Raw genomic sequence first — 19,232 nt, forward strand, 5'->3', positions numbered from 1 at the left:
ATCTTAATTCCTCCCACATTTGGTAACACTGCTTTCTCCAGGACTGTCTGTGTCTGAATGGAATAGTAGGCAGTAGCAGACATGCACCTGGCTTCGTATTTCACTGTAAGCACAGATCCTCTGTCTTCAAAAAAGATGAACCGTCAGACAAAGTTAAGATGGTGACACACCGCATTCTTTGTAGCATGAGAGACCTATAAGACACAGCGCGCATAAAGCTGGACAAATTCATATGTGCAGCATTCTGGCATTTGACCTCTCTGTGTTGAGGCTTATGCTATTTACATAAAAAAGACTGATTCTAATTTTAAAAAAAAAGTTAATGGAGCCAGCAAGATTTGTCAGGGGTTAATGAAATAACTTAGTGCCTCCAGATCAAACTGAAGAATTAAGGTACATCCAAAAGTCTTAGGTTAATTCTACAATTCCAGCATACCTGGAACTGCAGGGAGAGTAGAATGTCAGATTCTATATCTGCTGTGTAGATCTGTGAGACTCAGTTGTATCCTTTGTCCTTTCTATTCATTTTAGTTAAGTAGTGATTTTCCGCTTTAGGACGTTTTTAAGACGGGGACAATAACCTAGTAATATAAGCACCTATTACAAAGCAGGACAAGTGATAACTTAATTTCATCATTTTTTAAATCTCACGGCTTTTCCTTCTCTGGTGACTCTAAGCCAATCATTTAACTTTTCAGGCAGAGCTGTGGTAATTTTATTGGTTCTTAGCTCCATCTAGTGACTAAAAGATATTTCTCACCCATGCCAATGTGGATTTCTAATCGGAAAACTTCTCTGCAATATAGGTTACAACTCCCAAGAGAAGGTTGGCAGACAAGTTCCCCTCCTTCCTTAATATTCTGCTATCCTCTTAGGCTATATCTACACTGCACTTTTGTTGTTCAAGGGTGTGAAAAAACACACCCCTGACTGACAAAAGTCTTACTGGCGAAAAGCCCCTTGTTATGGGTGGTGTCTCTCCTACCGACAAAGAGTGGCTACACTACAATGACCGGGCCATTAAATGTCCAGTTGGCAGTGAAGTGGGGCTGTCATTCTCCCTTCCCGGCTCTGCGCGGCTCCCACAAAGTGGCCGGCATATCCCTCTGGCTTGGAGGTGGCCAAGGGGGCTCCATGCCAGGGGTGGCTCTATGTTTTTTGCCGCCCCAAGCACGGCAGTCAGGTGGATTTGGCAGCATTTCTGCGGGTGATCTGCCAGTCCTGCGCCTTCGGCGTACCTGCTGCTGAAGCCGCAGGACAGGCGGACCTCCCGCAGGCATGCCGCCGAAGGCTGCCTCACTGCCGCCCTCACAGACTGACACACCGTGCCCCGCGGCTTGCCGCCCCAGGCATGCACTTGCTGTGCTGGTGCCTGGAGTCGCCCCTGCTCCATGCACTGTCCCCACCCTGAGCACCAGCTCTGCAGCTCCCATTGGCTGGGAACCGTGGCAACGGAAGCTGCGTGGGTGGTGCCTGTAGGTGGGGGTAGCACACAGAGCACCCTGGCCTCCCCTCAACCTAGGAGCTGGAGGGGTATGTCACCGCTTCCCAGGAGCCATCTAAGGTTGGTGCCACCCAGAGCCTGCACCCCCTCCCACACTCCAACCCCCTGCCCCAGCCTGGAGCCCCCCTCCCGCACTCCAAACTCCTCAGTCCCAGCCTGAAGCCCCCTCCTGTACCCCAAACTCCTCATCCCTGGCCCCACCCCTGGAACCCTCACTCCCCCCGCACCCCAACCCGCTGTCCCAGCCCGGTGAAAATGAGCAAGTGAGTGGGGATTGTGAGCGACGGGGTGGGGGTCAGAGTGAGCAGGGTGGGGCCTCAGAGAAGGGGTGAGGCCTCAGGGAAGGAATGGGGCAGGGGGCAGGGCAAAGGTGTTTGTTTTTCTGTGATTAGAAAGTTGGCAACCCTAACTAATTAATTCTGCCTTCCTGTTTGGTGAGTTACACAATTACGGAGGTTTACACTGAAAACATTCAATATAACTTTATAGTATGGGCTACAGATGTTCTGAGTGAGATCAACACATACAGAATCCTACAAGCTTTTCATCAAGTCTAAACACTGAACACATTCTTATCAACTTAGCCTCTGTTTTAACAGTGCTAACACCCAGGTGAGCCAGACTCGTGTCAGCATGCATTCCTTATGCCCCTTGGCATGAGCTGGTACCTGGTCTGTCAGTGTTACAATAATGAGTTAATAAAACTTGTGATTTGGGAGCATTACATCCTTGATTAGATTATAAACCTGTTGGTGCAGGGACCATCTTTTTGTTTGGTGTTTGTACAGTGCCTAGTGCACTGGGATCCTGGTCCATGACCTAGACTCCCGAGTGCGAGGGCAGTACAAATAACAATGATAAAAGTGGCTGTCTCACTGCTGCAATGTAAATTCTTTAGGGAAGGGGGTTTGTGGGGCGAAAGGGGAATTGTGTTTTATTAGTTGTTCAATGCTGTGTACAGTAACAGCACTATACAAAATAAACAGACACGCAGATTAAGTAACTTGTCCAAGGTCACGCCAGGCCTGGCCGTGTCAGGAATTGAATCCAGAACTCCCAAGCCTTAGTACTGTACCTTAACCACAACACCAACTTATTGCTCCCGATTACTTGTCTGCAAAGGATCATGAACACTAACAATGTGTACTTTAAATACAAATTATTGAATTATTTCTTATGCTACCCTACAAGAACGCTAATATTTTCCTTTCTTTCAGAGTGTACAGTACTTTTATTTATACACTGCAATTGTTACGTTAGGGGATCATTATTTCTCTGCTACAGCAGAAAATACTTTTTGTACCTTGCTTTCCCCTCTTTTTCCCCAGATAAAGACATTTCAGAATTCTTGTTACTGTTACTAGGAGTTTTTCTTTCAAGACTTATTTATTAAGTGTAATCCTAGGAACAAGTTTTTGTTGTTTTTAAGAAATCATTTCACCTCCATCTCAGGCTTCTCTAGAAATACCTTTCCTCGGTCATCGTAGACTGCAAGCTGATCTCTACATTAAAAGAGAAATATATTAGAAGGCAGCACTCTAGTGGAAAATACAATATTTTTTATGTTTTTCTTCTAAACATGTTGATTTGGATTTCAGAAAGGAGTGCTTGATAGAGTACATAACATCTGACACAACCCAGACTTCTGTTAAATGATAGAATATCAAGTAGAAACACAAATCTGACAGACCATAGTTCATTGAAACCAAAGGCGACAGACAAACCTTTGAGATTCTTATTTATTTGTATTACAAGTAGCCAGTAAAGGCCTCCACTCAGTGGGGGCCCTATTATGCTAGACATTGAACAAACACGTAGTAAGAGAGTCCCTACCCCAAAGATTTTATCTAAATAATCAAGAGAAGCAAAAGTTGGAAGCAAAACCAGGTGACATGACTTGCCACGGTCACACTGTAAATCAATGTCAAAGCCAGAACTACAACTGAGATGTCCTGACTCCCAGTGCTATATCCACTAGAACATGCTGCTTCTCAGTATACTTACGGCTTCCTTTATATGGGACCTTTTTTCTTTAATGGAGTCATGTCAGCAGATCATGTTCCATAACAACATTTGACAATTGCTAGCAATAGACAGCCTGATTTATCCAGCGATTGTCTTATTTCCATGAGGACAAGTGATGGATAAAAGATTATTTATTGAAGGCTCATTGTTTTTAACCACAAATCATTATTTTTTGTTGCAAATGAGTCATGAAACAATTAAAATCTGGCAAATCTGAGCAAAATTGCCTAGTAGTATTGCCATAAAAATTCCTGTGTCCTAATTTGTATGCTTGCCAGTGGAACCAGTTCTTATCATTCAGAAATATCTGTTCAAAAATTATCAGTTAAAATCACCAATAATTTTGCACAAAATAGCCACAGGAATTGAACTGAAAGAGAATCATCAGTTCCTACAGAACTTGTAAATATAGTCATGCTAGCCTTTTCAAAAGGTATAATAAATATCCTATTGCTTTCTTTAACCACTAGATCTCAGAACACTTTTCCAAGGTGGGTGTCCATTATTTATACCTATTTGTTCTCCCCCACCAGCTGGCTAATGCATGTTCACCTGTAAGACCAACAGAACCTGATCAGCCCTATCCCACTATCCACAGGAAATCCCAGGGTGGGGTAAGCGTGGCTAGCAGTTTCCTCATGCCTCCCACTCCACCATTATCACCAATAGTTCAATGGGGCTTGTATGCCCACTACCTGTGGCTCTGAGAAGACTTCCCAATAATGGAGAATGGGGATGTTTCCAGTGGCAGTTGAGGGCAGGGATTTCGGTGATCCACTGACTATTTTACAGAGTCTGTGTTCCACATGGTGCTGTTAAAAGGTTGAGAGATGTTACCAGTTTTGTGACCCAGTGGCCCAGAGATGAGGCTCTTTAACCAGTTTTGAGACACATTCTTGGCTATATTTACAGCAGGGCTAGTTTGAAAACTGAACTTTCTGGTGCAGAGATGCCATGATATTCGTTGACCGCCTTGATGGTGACACAGTGCGAAGGTTGAACTGATAGCTGTTAGCCTGTTTCGCATCCTTTGCCTGGAAGAGACTTTTCATCAACTTCAAAATCACACACCGACGCCTTCAAAATTATAAACATTGGCTGTACATATTTGCTTGCCTTTCCTTCCACTTAAACACAGGGATGTGACTTGGGATTTGAAACCCTCTGCCTCCATTCCCATGTACAAACTTTAATGAATAAAAGCAGGGATTGCTCACCTTTCAACAGTGCCTATCACTGGAATCGGCACAACTCTCACTGGTTCTGAGTCATTGTGATGCCTGTGGCAATGAACAGGTTTGGATCTGCTTAGAAGTTTCTGCAGTTAGCGACAGTGACACTTGCTCGGGGTGTTCTTAATGTGTGATGTAAAGAGACAGCAAAGCATTTTCCATTTCCTCAGGAAAGATGTTAAGTAAATTCATGGTGAAAGATAAAGAGGCAGCTGGTAGATTCTACCACTGGAGGAGGAGAACTGTATTTGGCTCTGATCTTGGTCAAATTATGAGGCAAAAATTCTATGTCAATAATAAAAAAGAGTCTTAGATTTTTAAATACCAGAGTTTTTTTTAAAGGATCCAGATCAGATGAGCAAGATGAAGAATATGTCGAGCTGTGAGGTAAATGTAAGGGTGGTCTTCGTATAGGTGTGTTTACATATGGAATCTGTTTCTGCGTGGCAGTGCATAGATGTGTAGGACTGAGGCCGATAGTGCAGTATGCTTCGTGCTTCTACAGTAATTTGGTTATATTAATGTGCATGTAACTTTCAACAAAACCTGAAAGCACTTAATTTTTTTTCAAACTTAGCTATGGACCCTATAATAACCCTAGTATTCCTCCTTGTGAACTAGCCATAGGCTAAGCTGGAAGTTGTATACATGAACAGTTTGAGAACAAAAAAGCTGAACATGCTTTTTATCATTTGAAGACATAGCTTTATTCCCCTGCTCATATAACTTGAAAATGGTGCCATGGATTATGCTCAAACTTGCGTGTGCACAGACAAAACCAGTATTTGGCTGAGACCAAGCATTTAACATTTCAGCTGAAAGGATATTTTTAGAAAATGTTAAAAGCAAGTGAATGCTGGAGTTCTTAAAAGATTGTCCTTTCCTTACAAGGGGAGTTCCACGCAGAATCGGGCCCCATGTATTACATTTATGGCAGTCGTGCTAACAACTGCTGCATTTGTTAAGGAGAATCATTTTTGTTATATGTAACTTCATCCAAATCTTGCTGGTAGCTTGAACGCTTTTCTCACTCCTTCTGCATTATTCCGAGTTGCTGTCTTCTAAAGTAATCAGAATCAGGTGGACACATTGACAACTATGCTCTAGTTTTGGTGCTTTGCATAGATTAACAAAATAATATTTAATTCTGTCCTTTGATTTATATAATTATTTTCCTGGGTTGTTGGGGGCTTTTTGTGTGACAGAACATGACATTAGCTCAGACTGAATTTATAAGGTGGAACGTGTCAAGCAAAGAATACTTTTTCATTAAATTCTGATGGAAAATGGAACATCGTGGGGAAAATTCTAACAAAAAAGATTACGGTTTTCAGATCAGATTTAGAGCTAGTCAAAATTGTTCTCAAAAATGGAAAATGCAATCAGAAAATTCTCAGTTTTTTTCCCCCACCCCCAGTATCGTTTAGGGTTAGAAAGATGGGTCTTCTGAAGCAACTGGCAGGATACTGGCTGAGAATGGACCGTTGGTTTAATCTGGTATGGCAGAATTTGGTGGAAGTTATTACACACCTGCCTGCTTCCACGTAAAAGATCCACAGTGACAGTACAGTCACATGCAATCTTTGCCATGAGCCGGTGCATTCAAAGACCACTTTGGTTCGGAATGTAATTACCAAGGTTAATCGAGTGCACAGTTAACATTGAGTGAACAATTAAGTAAATGCCATTAGCTGCAAATACTGAGTCACTGCACCATTAATACAAATATGTCTGCTGCTGTCACAAACTTCCCCTGTGCTGTTGTGAACACAGCCTCATTGTGCCCTGGTGAATGTAGCTGCACTATGGGAAGGAGAGGGGGATGCCCAGGCTAAGTGGAACTAAAGTGCTTGTGCATCAGTCATTTGTGCCTCTTCACTTGAATGAACAAGATACGTCTGCTTTAATTAATGTTTGTGGCAATCAAGAGAAACACAGAGAAGAAGATTATTTAGCAAATGTCTGATGGCTCCTGGAATAGTTCTGATGAGCTCTCGGAGGGCAGGGATTCTCGCTGCGTGTGGGCGATGTCAAGCATTCTTGTGGGAGCGGACCAAATAAAAATATTTTAGTAGGAAGGGGTTTTTAGTTTTTTGTTTTTTTGTTCTACCTTTTATTCCTTTCTTGGGACATCAGTGCTGCAGCTGGGAAGGTGGGTCATTAGATGCTTCTGGGACTAACCACACCCATAATTAGGTGCTTATACTCAAATATCAGCTGTGCAAGGCTCTCTCAAGCTATGGGGTAGAGCTGGTGAAAATTTTGAGTGGGAGCAGGTGGGGGGAATGGAAGCACCCCTTAAGCCCCAGTTTCCCCAGGTTGTCTTGTCCCTTGTAGCCTCTGTTCCCCAGGAGAAGGACTCACAAGTCACCCGGGTTTCAGTTTGCGGCACTCTCGTTGCAGTTGGCTCAGTCTGCACAGAGAAAGCAGCAAATCCGTCTCATTGCAACCTGTCACGGTTAAGGCTGTTCTAGCTGTGCCTACTTCAGTATTCTAGCATTTTGTTAGTGGTTGGTCTAGACGAATGTTGTCTTAGCTTATTTGCTTTGATGGGAAAAGCTGGAGAGCAAGAAGTTATCCTATAAATCCTCTAGTATGTATATAGTGTATGACTGCCGTACTTAGGGTGACCGGCCAGCAAGTGTGAAAAATTGGGACGGGGGAGGGGGGGTAATAGGTGCCTATATAAGAAAAAGCCCCAAATATTGGGACTGTCCCTATAAAATAGGGACATCTGGTCACCCTAGCCATACTGCCTGGAAACCACACAAGAAAACGTTCTGTAGGACCTAGTCCTGTTCTAGGAGGGAGAAAGACTGGAAGATGCTCTTCTCCATCTCTCTAACTTCGTTCATGTGTTCTATGTACCCAAGTACCCAGATTCCTCTCAATGATGGCATTGCAATGCCACCAAAAGCCACATGATGGCAGCACCATACACATGTACTGAAACGACAAGGTGGGTTTGAGGGAATAGCTTTAAGGGGACCAATTTCTACTGGTGAAAGCAGGGCCGGCTCCAAGCACCAGCAAAGGAAGCAGGTGCTTGGGGCGGCCAATGGGAAGAGGCGGCATGTCCAGATCTTCGGCAGCAATTCGGCGCGGGTCCCTCTCGGAGGGAAGGACCCGCTGCCGAATTGCTGCCAAAGAATGTAGCGGCGCGGTAGAGCTGCTGCCGAAGTGCCACCAATCATGGCTTTATCTTTTTTTTTTTTTGCTTCGCCGCTTGGGGCAGCAAAAAAGATGGAGCTGGCCCTAGGTGAAAGACACAAGCTTGTCTCTTCCACCAACAGAAGTTGGTCCCATACGAGAGATTGCCTCATCCACCTTATCTCTCTAATATCCTGGAGCCAACACGGCTACAACAACATTGCAAACATAAATGTCTTGAAATAAACCCTGCCAAATTTAACTCAGCGGAAGAACCCTGCCTTTGTCAAGCTGGTTAAAATAGTTATTTTATGGGAGAACTATTTTATTTCTAGCCACAAGATTGAACCTTTTGAATCCATATTTTTTTTCCTCTGCAGTAGGATAAACAAACTGATTCTCTGTCCTGATCTCAGAGATAGCATGTGACATGCAGGGCCAGATTGTGTTCTGACATACACTTGTGCAAAACTGAACTAACTTCACTGAAATTAACCAGGCAGCTACAGATTTTCACAGATATGCCTCAGAGCAGAAATGGGCCTAGTGTGTATTAATTAAAACTGACTTAAAGGCCTCAACAATGTCTGCGACAGGTCTGTTTGTAAGCTTTCCATTTAACAATAAAGACATGCATTTTTTTTTTATTCCAGCAGGCTAAACTCTTCTGTTATCTAATGCCATCCACGTCACTATTTTTCATTGTGACAAATTTATATAGGCTAGTACAGAAGCTACTATACAATTGGTCACTTGTACATTTGGCTATTACCCCCCTGGTTTTGGTGAGAACGAACATGTTCTAGAGCTCAATATTAATTCCATCTTTTGAACAGAGTAATACAGAGTAATAACTATCTTCCTGGCCTTGCATTCCAGTGCAAGTTTTGCAACTCTCTTTAACACAGCCTCTTTCTTTTTTACTTCGCACTACAGTATTTCACACCAGATTTATTCATAAGGAGCCATCGGGCCCAGTGATTATACTGTATAGTGAATTCATGTCATATGAAGACTGGTAGGACCAAATCTGCAGCCTAAGGAATGCCATAACGACTAGAAATCAAAATGGCCAGTGAAAGAATAGAAATATTAAATATCAGGTCAAGATGTCTGCTCACCAGATGAGCTGTTAATCATTCTCCAGCAAAAAGAAATTATAGATCTACTGTATCCCAGTGATGCGAGAGCTCCTCTCCTGTATTGGAGCTGTACTAAGGATGATTATGCCCACAGGGAACAAATCTATTGGATGGGAGATGGGAAGTAGCTGTATTAAATGTTATTTTTCTTATACTTAGGCTGTTAACTGTCTGGGGCTGGGTCAGTCTTTTTGTTCTGCGTTTGTACAGCGCCTACCACAATGGAGTCTGGTCCATAACTGGGTCTCCTAGACATGGATGATGATACAAATACTAAATAAACTTTTAAACCAGGTTTAGCTTCCCCTTGCCAGTTTACTGGGTGTTCTCTGGGATACATAGGCTGGATCTTCATGCATTTATCTCAACACTTCAACCAGACTTTCCTCTAGTTTTTTTTGTACATCTTTGGGTAGGATGCAGTGATTGTGAACAGTGTTGCTTTGATCATTGTTGTGTTTGAAGTCTTCTGTTTATCTGTTTAAACAAATTTGACAGGACTAGAGGCTGGGAAAGTTTCCCATCACTGGTTCAGTGGGACTTAGTAGTGACCTGGAGAGAGCGACCCGCTTCAGAGGTGAAATAGTTCAATCACAGGGCACATTTGGTCCTTAGTTTCTGTCCTTACAGACAGACAGCAATGGTGCCAGTCAGAGCCAGCCATGGCTGTGATCTCTGTGATGTAGACATGTGGCACTTGAGAACTGGCTAGAGACCACACTTCAGCCAAACATTAAGATAACTGCCTGTCCTGGCAGAATAACGTTCTCTGCTTCCTTCAGGGCCATTGAGATGGGGCCTAAATGCAGAGACCAAACAAAATAGCAAAGATGAGACACAAAGGGCCAGGTGCAAGCCACAGAATTTTAAAATTACCTAGGGCTCAAAAATTGCTCCCCCTTGTATTATCATTATTCCTCGCTATTACTTTCTGGGGAAGGTTATTTTGGTGTTTGTTTTGTATATACAAAAAGCCTTCAAAACATACAGGATCTTTAAACATAAAAAGGAGGAAAGGCTACTGTCTAAAATTTCCCCAGGAATTACCAATAAAGCCTGACCACGAACTGACTCCATAGGTCTGGGTAGTCAGGAGTTTTGTTAAACCCTCCATGGAATTCCTGCATTTTAGGTATTCAAATGCACTTGCTTTGCTTCAACTTTCCTTTAAATTCTCACCGTGTCTAAGAGTGCTGTCTTCTGAAGGTCACTGATCACAATGTCTTGAATTCCTAATGCCTTCTTGAGCGGCTCTTTCATATCCTTGGGAATCACTCCAAGTGCTCCTGTCATCACTGGGGTCATCTTCGTTCTAGCTTTCCAGAATCGTTCCACTTTGTGGCAGAGTTCTTCCTACTTCACTGTTTTCTCTTCCTCTTTCTTGTTTGTGTTTCTGTCTGCTGGTCTGGCAATATCAATTAGCATCATCTTGTTTGTCTTCTTTTCTACAACAACTGTGGCCAGCCTGTTTGCCTACACCATTCAGTCTGTGACAATTGTCAGATCCCATAAAATCTCAGCTTCTTCTCTAGAGCACTTCCAATTCAGTGATTGTAATACTGCATGGTGTGGTTAAGTCTCTGCTCGCCACAGAGGCTCCAGTGATGACACTTGGTGACCTAATGATTATTATTGTAGTGCCCTGAGGTTCTACCTGAGATCAGGGCCCCATTATGCCAGGCTCAAACACACCCGCGGAGACACAAGTCCTGCCCCCAAGAGTTTACAGGCTAAATAAACAAGACAACGGGTGGGAGAGGACACAGAGGCACAGAGAGAGGTGGTGCCTTGCCCAGGAATTAGACCCTAAGACCAGGTCTTCTGAATCCCACTCCAGTTTCCTAACTCCTGGGCCACACTGCCTTCTGTTTCCGTTTTAGTTGGCTTTCCCTTTCAGGAACACTGCTAATGACATTCAGCTCCCCTATAGACTTCCTCCAAAGGATGAATTCAGGCATTTCCAGATGTGACTGTTTTTTTTTTTTATATATTTTTTTTTATTTTTTATTCTTTCACCTCACAGATCCCACGCCTCTCACATCATCGGGTAGGCGATGACAAAATAATTAAGCCCTGAGTCAATCAGGTCTCGATATCTCCTGAAAATATCTCGCAACATTCGATCTTCTTCAATGGTTTCATATCGATTTGTGTAAATCCTCACCTGTGCGGATGAAGCAAAATCCTCTCTGTAAGAAGCGCATTAACTGGTCAAAATTAAGCTCCAAAGGCCACGTGGCTATTGAGGTTTCTAGATAAGCCTAATATCTAATAAGACAGGTCAACACTGGGTCAAATCCTGAAGCCCTTGCTCAAGTTTCGCTCGGGCAAGACTCCCTGGCCTGCCAGTGAAAGTTGTGCCTCATGAAATGCTGAGTGAAAACTAAGACTCTCACCAACCTCTCCATGGGGCATTTCAATGGAAGGAGATACTGGGGAAGGAAAGACTCAGTGGGCTGAAGAGGGCTTCTCCAGGAGCCATAGATTCCTGGGACCTGCACAGATCTTGGGGGATCTATAGAAGCACAAGCCAGCTCTGCTCGTCCTAGGACCCTGTTGGCTCTCGGGTAGCATGGCTCAGTGCAAACATTCCTTCCCCTGGCTGCAGTTTGTCGCAGGACTATGCTTTGCATGGGGCTCTCCAGCTATTGTGAAACAGGGCTGTGTTATTTTGGAATACGCTTCATGGACCTGGTCAGGTCTAGGGAGATCCATGCCTGAATGGTCCTCTCTCAAGTGGAATTTGGAAATACAGTACATGTATGGTTCTTGCACTTCCTCGCAATCCTTTCCTCCTGTGTGTTAACAGTAACCTTAAACCAACATTGAGAGGAGGGGGCTGCATTACCCTGTTCATAAATCTGTGCTTCTGCTTGGGGTTCTTTGGGTGGAATGCAACTTTTGAAACGCAGGATTTTACCTTCATAGTCTGCAAGGTGCATTTCCCTTCTGCTTGATTTTGTAACAGCCTCTCCACAAATGCAACACGGAGGAAGGCCCAGATTTTTAGGAAGAACAGCTTCTTGCATGATAGCACAAGCTGCAGCAGCTCCTCATCCAGTGATTCATGGCTGTTGTTGAATTCGAGTGTTAATTTCTAGAAAAGACAAATAGTAAAGATCTAGATCAATGGGCCAGGTGTTCTGCTATTGCAATTGCCCTGGGATTCAATCAGCAAGTCTTTCCTTGCGCTGCTGATAGGGTTGGCTTACAGGCAGGTCATTTTTTGTATCTTGGAGCTTATGTAACTTATAATTTTAGCATAATAGCACCCAAAGGCCCCAATCAGAACTGAATCCCGTTGTGCTAGTCACTGTATATAGATAGCCCTTTCCACAAAGAACTTCCAATAGTGATGGTAAATGCATTAAATAATGCCCAGAGTCCCTGTAATGTGTCATTATATGAGGTTCTTGCATGGATTTCCGGAGATCAATTCTGGAGAGTTTGTTTTGATCCCCCAAAACATTTGTGTGTGGGGGGAGGGATAATTATAATTCAAAGGGCTGAATGTAAATGAAAGGAACATTGTGATGTGACCATGCTTGATGCACCAGAGAAAGTTAACAGCAATCACTCCTCACAGATGCAAATGACCATTTTCAATAGTTAGCCACAAAGAATGTCTGTCAAGGGACATACTAGACATCATTTTTTTCTCTTCCTATAAATCAGGGTTTCTCAAACAGGGGTCGCCGCTTGTGTGGGGAAAGCCCCTGGTGGGCCAGGCCGGTGTGTTTACCTGCCCTGTCCGCAGGTCCAGCCAATCGCAGCTCCCACTGGCCGCGGATCGCTGCTCCGAACCAATGGGAGCTGCTGGAACGGCGCGGGCCGAGGGACTTACTGACCGCCGCTTCCAGCAGCTCCCATTGGCCTGGAGCAGCAATCTGTGGCCAGTGGGAGCCGCGATTGGCCGGACCTGCGGACAGGTCAGGTAAACACACCGGCCTGGCCCGCAAGGGGCTTTCTCTACACAAGCTGCAACCCCTGTTTGAGAAACCCTGCTATAAATTGATTTACGTATTAAACCTTGTATAGAAAACCTAGTATAGAAGATGCAAGATTATAAAGTAATAACTTAGGCCTTGGCTACACTTACCAGCTAGTTCGACGGCTGGAAATCGAAGTTCTGGGTTCGACTTATCGCGTCTAGTCTGGACGCGATAAGTCGAACCCGGAAGTGCTTGCCGTCGACTGCGGTACTCCAGCTCGGCGAGAGGAGTACCGCGGAGTCGACGGGGGAGCCTGTCTGCCGCGTGTGGACCAAGGTAAGTTCAAACTAAGGTACTTCGACTTCAGCTACGTTATTCACGTAGCTGAAGTTGCGTACCTTAGTTCGAATTAGGGGGGGTAGTGTAGACCAAGCCTTACACTGATGCATATACTTACGTCTAGGAAGATCTCAAAGCACTTTACAATCTCATATCTGAATTGTTTGAAAGGAACACTGTATCTTCCTCCCTCCATTAAACCATGGCCCCCTCTGTGGTACAAGGTGGCAACTTTTTAAGAGGGCACAGCAGTTTATGGAGAGGAAGTAATCTTGTCATGGCTGGGACAATCTTTTCTTTGTGTGTGTAAATACATAGTTCGGTGGGCCCAATTGGGATCTCTAGGTGCTAGCTCAGTACAGTTAATAATTAAGAAGAAGTAGAAATAATGTGTCCAACTGAAGCTGATGGAGGAATTTAGATGGGCAGAACATAATTAGCTAAACTGGACTTTGATTGGGAAGCTGGTGCTCACACCTCTTGTGGAAAAACTGCCTTGTGGAGCTCTAATGACCTCATGGGTCAGGGTTTCACTTTTACACTGACAATTTGGTACAACCCCCACACAGCCACCTGGTTAGATTAGTGACAAAACGGTAAAATGTTGCTGTTCCCACCATACCTGCAGAATGTGCTTGTAGGCTGGTAAGAGATTGGTGAGGGTCGGCCTCATCGACCAATCTGGGTCACTGAAATAGCAGCTCCGTAAACTGATGCTCCGGAGTGGGATCTCGGCTAAAAGTATCCTGGCTAGACTGTCGTGCTTCATGACTCTTTCAAAGAAGAAGTTCACTTTCAGTTTGGGTGCTCTCTTGGCTAGGTTGGCCCAGGACATCCCCCAAACCACCTGCCCGTGAGGGTCATGGATGTGGCACTTGATGTTTATAGTCCAGAGAGAATGGGCGTTGTGCTCGCACAGGATGTCCAGCAATTCATCCGAGATGCAGTTGTAATTGAGAGTCAGGATGACCAGGTTGCGGAACGTGGACATAGTCTGGTGGAACAAGGGGCTGCTGTAGATGGAAAGATGGTGGCTGAAGAAGTCTTCTATGTTGATTTCGGAGGCAAAACTTTTGTTTTTCAAGTAGCTCAAAGAGCTCAAAAGCTCACAGCCTTCTTCCAGCGTCACTCTTGCTCCTTTCAAGCTGAGATGAACAAGATGTGTGCCCATTCTTTTCAGGAAAATAATTAAGTTCTTGATAAACTGATTCTTAATTATGTTTCTCCAGACCAATCGGTCCAATTCCAGGTGCTGAATAGTCAGGGATACCAGGCGGCTGTTACATTTGCCCAAGCGCGAGAGAAGCCCCCTCATAGTCACTTGAAATTTTCGGGTCAAGACAGCATTGTAAGGGTTCAGAAACTTGATCTCTAGGTGTTCCAAGTACTTGCCGAATCTCTTGACGTACCACAGAGCAGATTCAAACTCGGATGTGTTTGACCTGGACGGCCGTCCACTGAAGGTGATTGTTCTGGTTCTCCAGAGAGATCCTGAGTACATGGCTTGATTCCATCTCTTACAGACTAAAGCAGCCCGAGATCTGTCCCTGTCGTCTAGCCACCAGAACACATGGCTCAGGCAGACGTTGGGCAAATAAGCCCAGCAACTCTGCTGGAGTTTGCTGTCATTCTCCATCAAGGAGACAGTCAGTCAGTTCCTGCTGGGTGCAAAATCAAAGCTTAGGTGGTCTCTAGATCAGGAAGGCTGTGGCTAGTTTGTTTAATGTTACTTGACAGATCAAACACTTCTAAGTGAATAGCAAAACTCCTGCCTCTTTACATTCAAAAGCAACAATCCATCCTTTGCCTCTTTACATCCAAATGCTGGTGACCACATGAGCTCTTAGGTCTATCCTGAGGTCTAACCTAAATCAAAAGAGAAAAGCAATGAGAAGAGTACAATCACACCAACAGCAAAGGGTACCATTTCAGTTCCTTGGCCTCCATAAAGCTTAAACATCACATGGTAAAATGGTCTCAGTATCAATCTGCTAAATTTTTTGTCTCTGCAAATTCTAGAAGCTCCTAGAAAATACCAATAAAACTGAAGACGTCTCTTGTGGGGGATCAGTTCTTTCTGGAAGCTTGCTATGTGCTTGGGGCTGTACAAAGAGTTGCTTTCCTTTGCACTGCAAAGATTAACAGCACTGACTATCTAAATGGACTATCTACATCTGCTGATCTTCGCTTTTCTGGGTTAACATCACAGCCTGTTTCAGGTGGCCCTTTAAAAACCTGTGGAAGATTTTCAAAACATTTTTGAAACTGGTCTAGCTCTGGGATTAGCTCTGGGAGTCAGGAGCTCTGATGGAGAGTGGTGAAAATAAGAGACAAGCAACGCTTGGGATGCAAGAAGAAGTTAGTTACCCGTTCTGCTTAGGAGGCATTCAGACCCCAGCAGCCTTGCTCCCTGCAGGGTTCAATGATCACCTTGCCTGTTCCCCTACCCGAGGGAGCTCAGCCATTGTCAGGGAGCAAGAGGTAGCCTTTGTGATGTCATGGGCACTGACTTGACTTCATTGCAGGCAGGAGCAGTGCAACCAGCTGAGCAGTGTTACACACTGCGAAGGCAAAGGGGAGGGAAAGATGTATTCTTTGGGGGTTCAGTGTGAAAAGGGAATCTCAGGGCTGGCTGCTGTACATACTTCTCCCTCCCCCAGCCCCAACAGGTGATATATCTGGAAGCTAAGCGTCAAACAGTAAAGGCAGAAAGTAGTGCTTGCTACAGCTTGTGACCTAGGAACTGCAAGCCTCATGTGTGACGATTTGGGGATTCTATGTACAACTTACTCCAGTTGGATTTTATGAGCAGTCTGTATTCTTAGGTCTTAAACTGTCTCTTTCTGTGTTCTGCCTCATGCTCCTTGTTGAGCTAAGGAGACCCGGGAGTGGTATCAGCATGTTTGTCTATGAATAGATTGGTCTATTAAAAACTGAGAAGGACTCAAGGAAACTTGGGGCAAGAGAGGGGCATGTTTTTGTAGCAGAAGGATCCTTTTTTTTACCAAGGGGCCATCTGAATAAGAAAGAAGCTGGCTTCAGGAAAGGGGGAGAAATATCCTGTGAATCAGGGGAAAAGCCTTCTGAAGGACGGGGGGTACTTGGATGTGCCAGAGGACTCTGGCCAAATCAAGATTGGTGAGGAAACTGAGGCAGAAAGGGAGGGGGCATAGGTCTTTATTGTTTTGTCTAAGTCTGTATATTTCTTGTGCTAGCTAAAGCCAGGAATAACTGTGTTACAAACTTTTACAAAGCCTGTTTGTTATCCCTGAAGAGGTAAACTCTAACCCAGACTGCTCACAAGGCTGGAGCTCTGGGGAAGGATGTGCTTACGCCACTGACGTGTCTTTGTGGGGAAGGGATCCGCTTTGGTCCTGGGGGGCCTATGGCAACTGCCCTGTGAGTTCCCTTCTGTGATAGAATATGTGCCCAAGAAGTGTGCCAGAGAGGCCAAAGAAAAAGACGGTGCTTGAACCCACCCAGAGCAAGGGAAGCTGATGAGCACAAAGATCTAGTGTGGTGTAGGGTTGCCAATTTTTTCTTTTTTTTATGAATTCCTGGAGATTTCATCATGTGACATTATCTTTAATTCCTGGAGACTCCAGGGCAACCCTAGTGTGGTGGGACCCAAAAACAGCAGCTGGGTGAATGTGCAGCAGGGGGTCATGACATCATGCATGCAATACGGGCTGGTTCCCACTGGTGATGAGATAAGGCCTTGCTTTCATCAGAACTTTAATAGACTAGGCTCTAACTTCTCTCCACTCAAGGCAAAGGTGTATGGAGAAGCCTGTGCTTTGTTAGCAAGTTTGCAGAGAAACAGATTTGGAGAATAAATTGCTTCTACCCAAAGCAGCCTTGCAACCTACAAGTCTTAAAAAGTGATTAGCTAAGATCACTGACTTGCTTCCAGGAGAGCAACGGACGGGGGGAGGGGAGAATGATTATTTCCCAAAACTCTACCTAAAAACCAAGCCCCACACACTTCTGACACCAAAATAAGATGCTACTCTCAAGCAGGTTGTGCAGATCTTCCTACTATGACCATCTCTCTTTCTTGCATTTTATTGTCACAATTAGATTTCACAGTTAATAAAATTACATGAGTGGGAGCCATTCTCAGCTCTCCACCCTACGTTTTGAAGACTTTTATCTGTAACCATAAAGGTTTGAAACTTTAGACTTTCATTTCATAAACAGGCTTTGAAATGCAGGTTGGCATTTTGTTTTTAATATCAATAGAACTGAGCCAAAACCCCATGTCAGATGAGAGGAGAACACCCATTAGCGTTGGGGAGTTCCAAATAGAGATCTGATTGTAGTCTGAACCCATTGTTTGTTTTTTAACAGCTGTCCTTATTACACTCAAAATGATCACGTGCATAGATGGCAGTCAGATAAAGGAGCAAATTCTGCCTTCAGATAGGGAGACTTGAATGCACATCTGTATCTCAAAGATACTATACATAGAGGGATGTAGCACTCAAAAGCTGATTGAAGCAAGGAAGATCCAGGTCCCTTCTCTCTTTCCTGTAGAGAAAAGGGGGGAAATCATTCTGTAGAAATCTGAAGCTAAGGCATGCAACAGGACAGAGAGGAGTTTGAAATAGTGCATGTTGGGAGTTTTGCGGGGAATCGGGATGATATTAAAGGAAACATTTGTGCAGGTTTCTGGACGGAAATGTATTGGACTATTGGATAGTCTCTGGATTGGAAGTGGCTGAAGCTCTGTCACTTCAGACTTTTAAAATCAGAGCACACAAAACACTAGAAAATTTCTGTGCAACCCAATCCCTACATGGGCACGGAGACAGGCTTTTCCACCTCTGACTCTGTGGTTCAAAACTCATTGCACTCACTTCTTAAGCTATAGATTCTTCTGTGGTGGTGTTGCTGTGTTATATAGCATCACTAGATGTCAGCATTGAGTTTAGCGAAGAGAGAAGCAATGCAAAATGGAGTTCACAGGGGGGCGGGGGAGGGAATTAATAATCAGCTTAACACCACAATCCACCTTCATTTTTCAAAAGGAGGATAAAGTTCAAAAAAATATCTTGTGGGGAAATGGCTTAACAGTGAGTACTTGAATTATTTTCCTCTGGCGCTGCATAAACAGACTGATTCTCTGCACCTGCGTTTTCTGTGCATTAAGCCCAGATATACAGCACATACTGTACTGTATATGATTTTGATTCAAAGCCTTGCCAGTAGTGTAAGATGATGTTAAAATGAGATGTTTTCCCCTGTCTGTTCATTATAATGTTAAATAGCCACATGGATTAAAGCTCATTTTGAACATCAAATCCAGCTGTTCTTACTCATACAAAGCTGTTACGAAGCCCATGAGAGTGCTCTCTGAGGAAGAGATATAGGATTTGGCCCAGAGTGTTAGCAATAACAACTGTGGCTGGGGTTTTCAAAAGGCAACCTAAGGTAGTTAGGCACCCAACCCCCACTGAATTGCAGTGGGATCTATGTGCCTAACTCCCTCAGGGTCCCAGCTTGTGTGTCCGTCTTCGAGCCAAATACTTGAGTTGGCCCAGAGGTGCTGCCTGTGGTTAAGTTGTGGTTACTTTATTATTCAAAGTGTGCATAAACCTACCACTGGGTTAGGTCACTGTCAACCACCAAACCACAGCTGTGGTTTTAGATTGCTAAAAAGCTACAGTATCCTCACACAATGAGTCTGCAACTCAGTTGCTGCAATTGTTGTTTGTGGCTTACTGCTCCCACTGCATGATTCCTGTAATTGTTGCTCCCATCCTGTCCCCCCCTGCCTTGCACCATCTCAAACAGCTCAGAATGCAGGTAAATGCCACCCCACCTCCCTCCTATCTCAAGCACAGGTCAGTTGCAACTCTTGTCTGCAACATGACAAATCTCTGCATAGAGGAGTGTTGGGGAAGGG

General features: G+C 44.3%; 1 protein-coding gene across 1 annotated transcript; it reads right to left on the bottom strand.

Moving 5' to 3' along the window:
• Nucleotides 1-11,088: 11,088 nt before the first annotated feature.
• On the bottom strand, nt 11,089-14,960 carry LOC128825496 (F-box only protein 39-like). Its single transcript, XM_054008030.1, has 3 exons — nt 13,947-14,960; nt 11,974-12,150; nt 11,089-11,217 (listed from the first exon to the last, which is right to left on the bottom strand). Exons 1-3 carry the CDS (start codon nt 14,958-14,960, stop codon nt 11,089-11,091), a joined length of 1,320 nt encoding a protein of 439 aa, XP_053864005.1.
• Between the last annotated feature and the right edge of the window lie 4,272 nt (nt 14,961-19,232).

Source organism: Malaclemys terrapin, chromosome 18, assembly GCF_027887155.1.
Source record: "Malaclemys terrapin pileata isolate rMalTer1 chromosome 18, rMalTer1.hap1, whole genome shotgun sequence".
NCBI lineage: Eukaryota > Metazoa > Chordata > Testudines > Emydidae > Malaclemys > Malaclemys terrapin.

Excerpts from the sequence above, each read along its gene's own strand:
- LOC128825496 (XM_054008030.1), bottom strand. The coding sequence starts at position 14,960 with ATGGAGAATGACAGCAAACTCCAGCAGAGTTGCTGGGCTTATTTGCCC. Across the intron at positions 12,151-13,946 it reads CCTACAAGCACATTCTGCAG|AAATTAACACTCGAATTCAA; the intron begins GTATGGTGGGAA and ends TGTCTTTTCTAG. Across the intron at positions 11,218-11,973 it reads GCACCTTGCAGACTATGAAG|GTGAGGATTTACACAAATCG; the intron begins GTAAAATCCTGC and ends TCATCCGCACAG.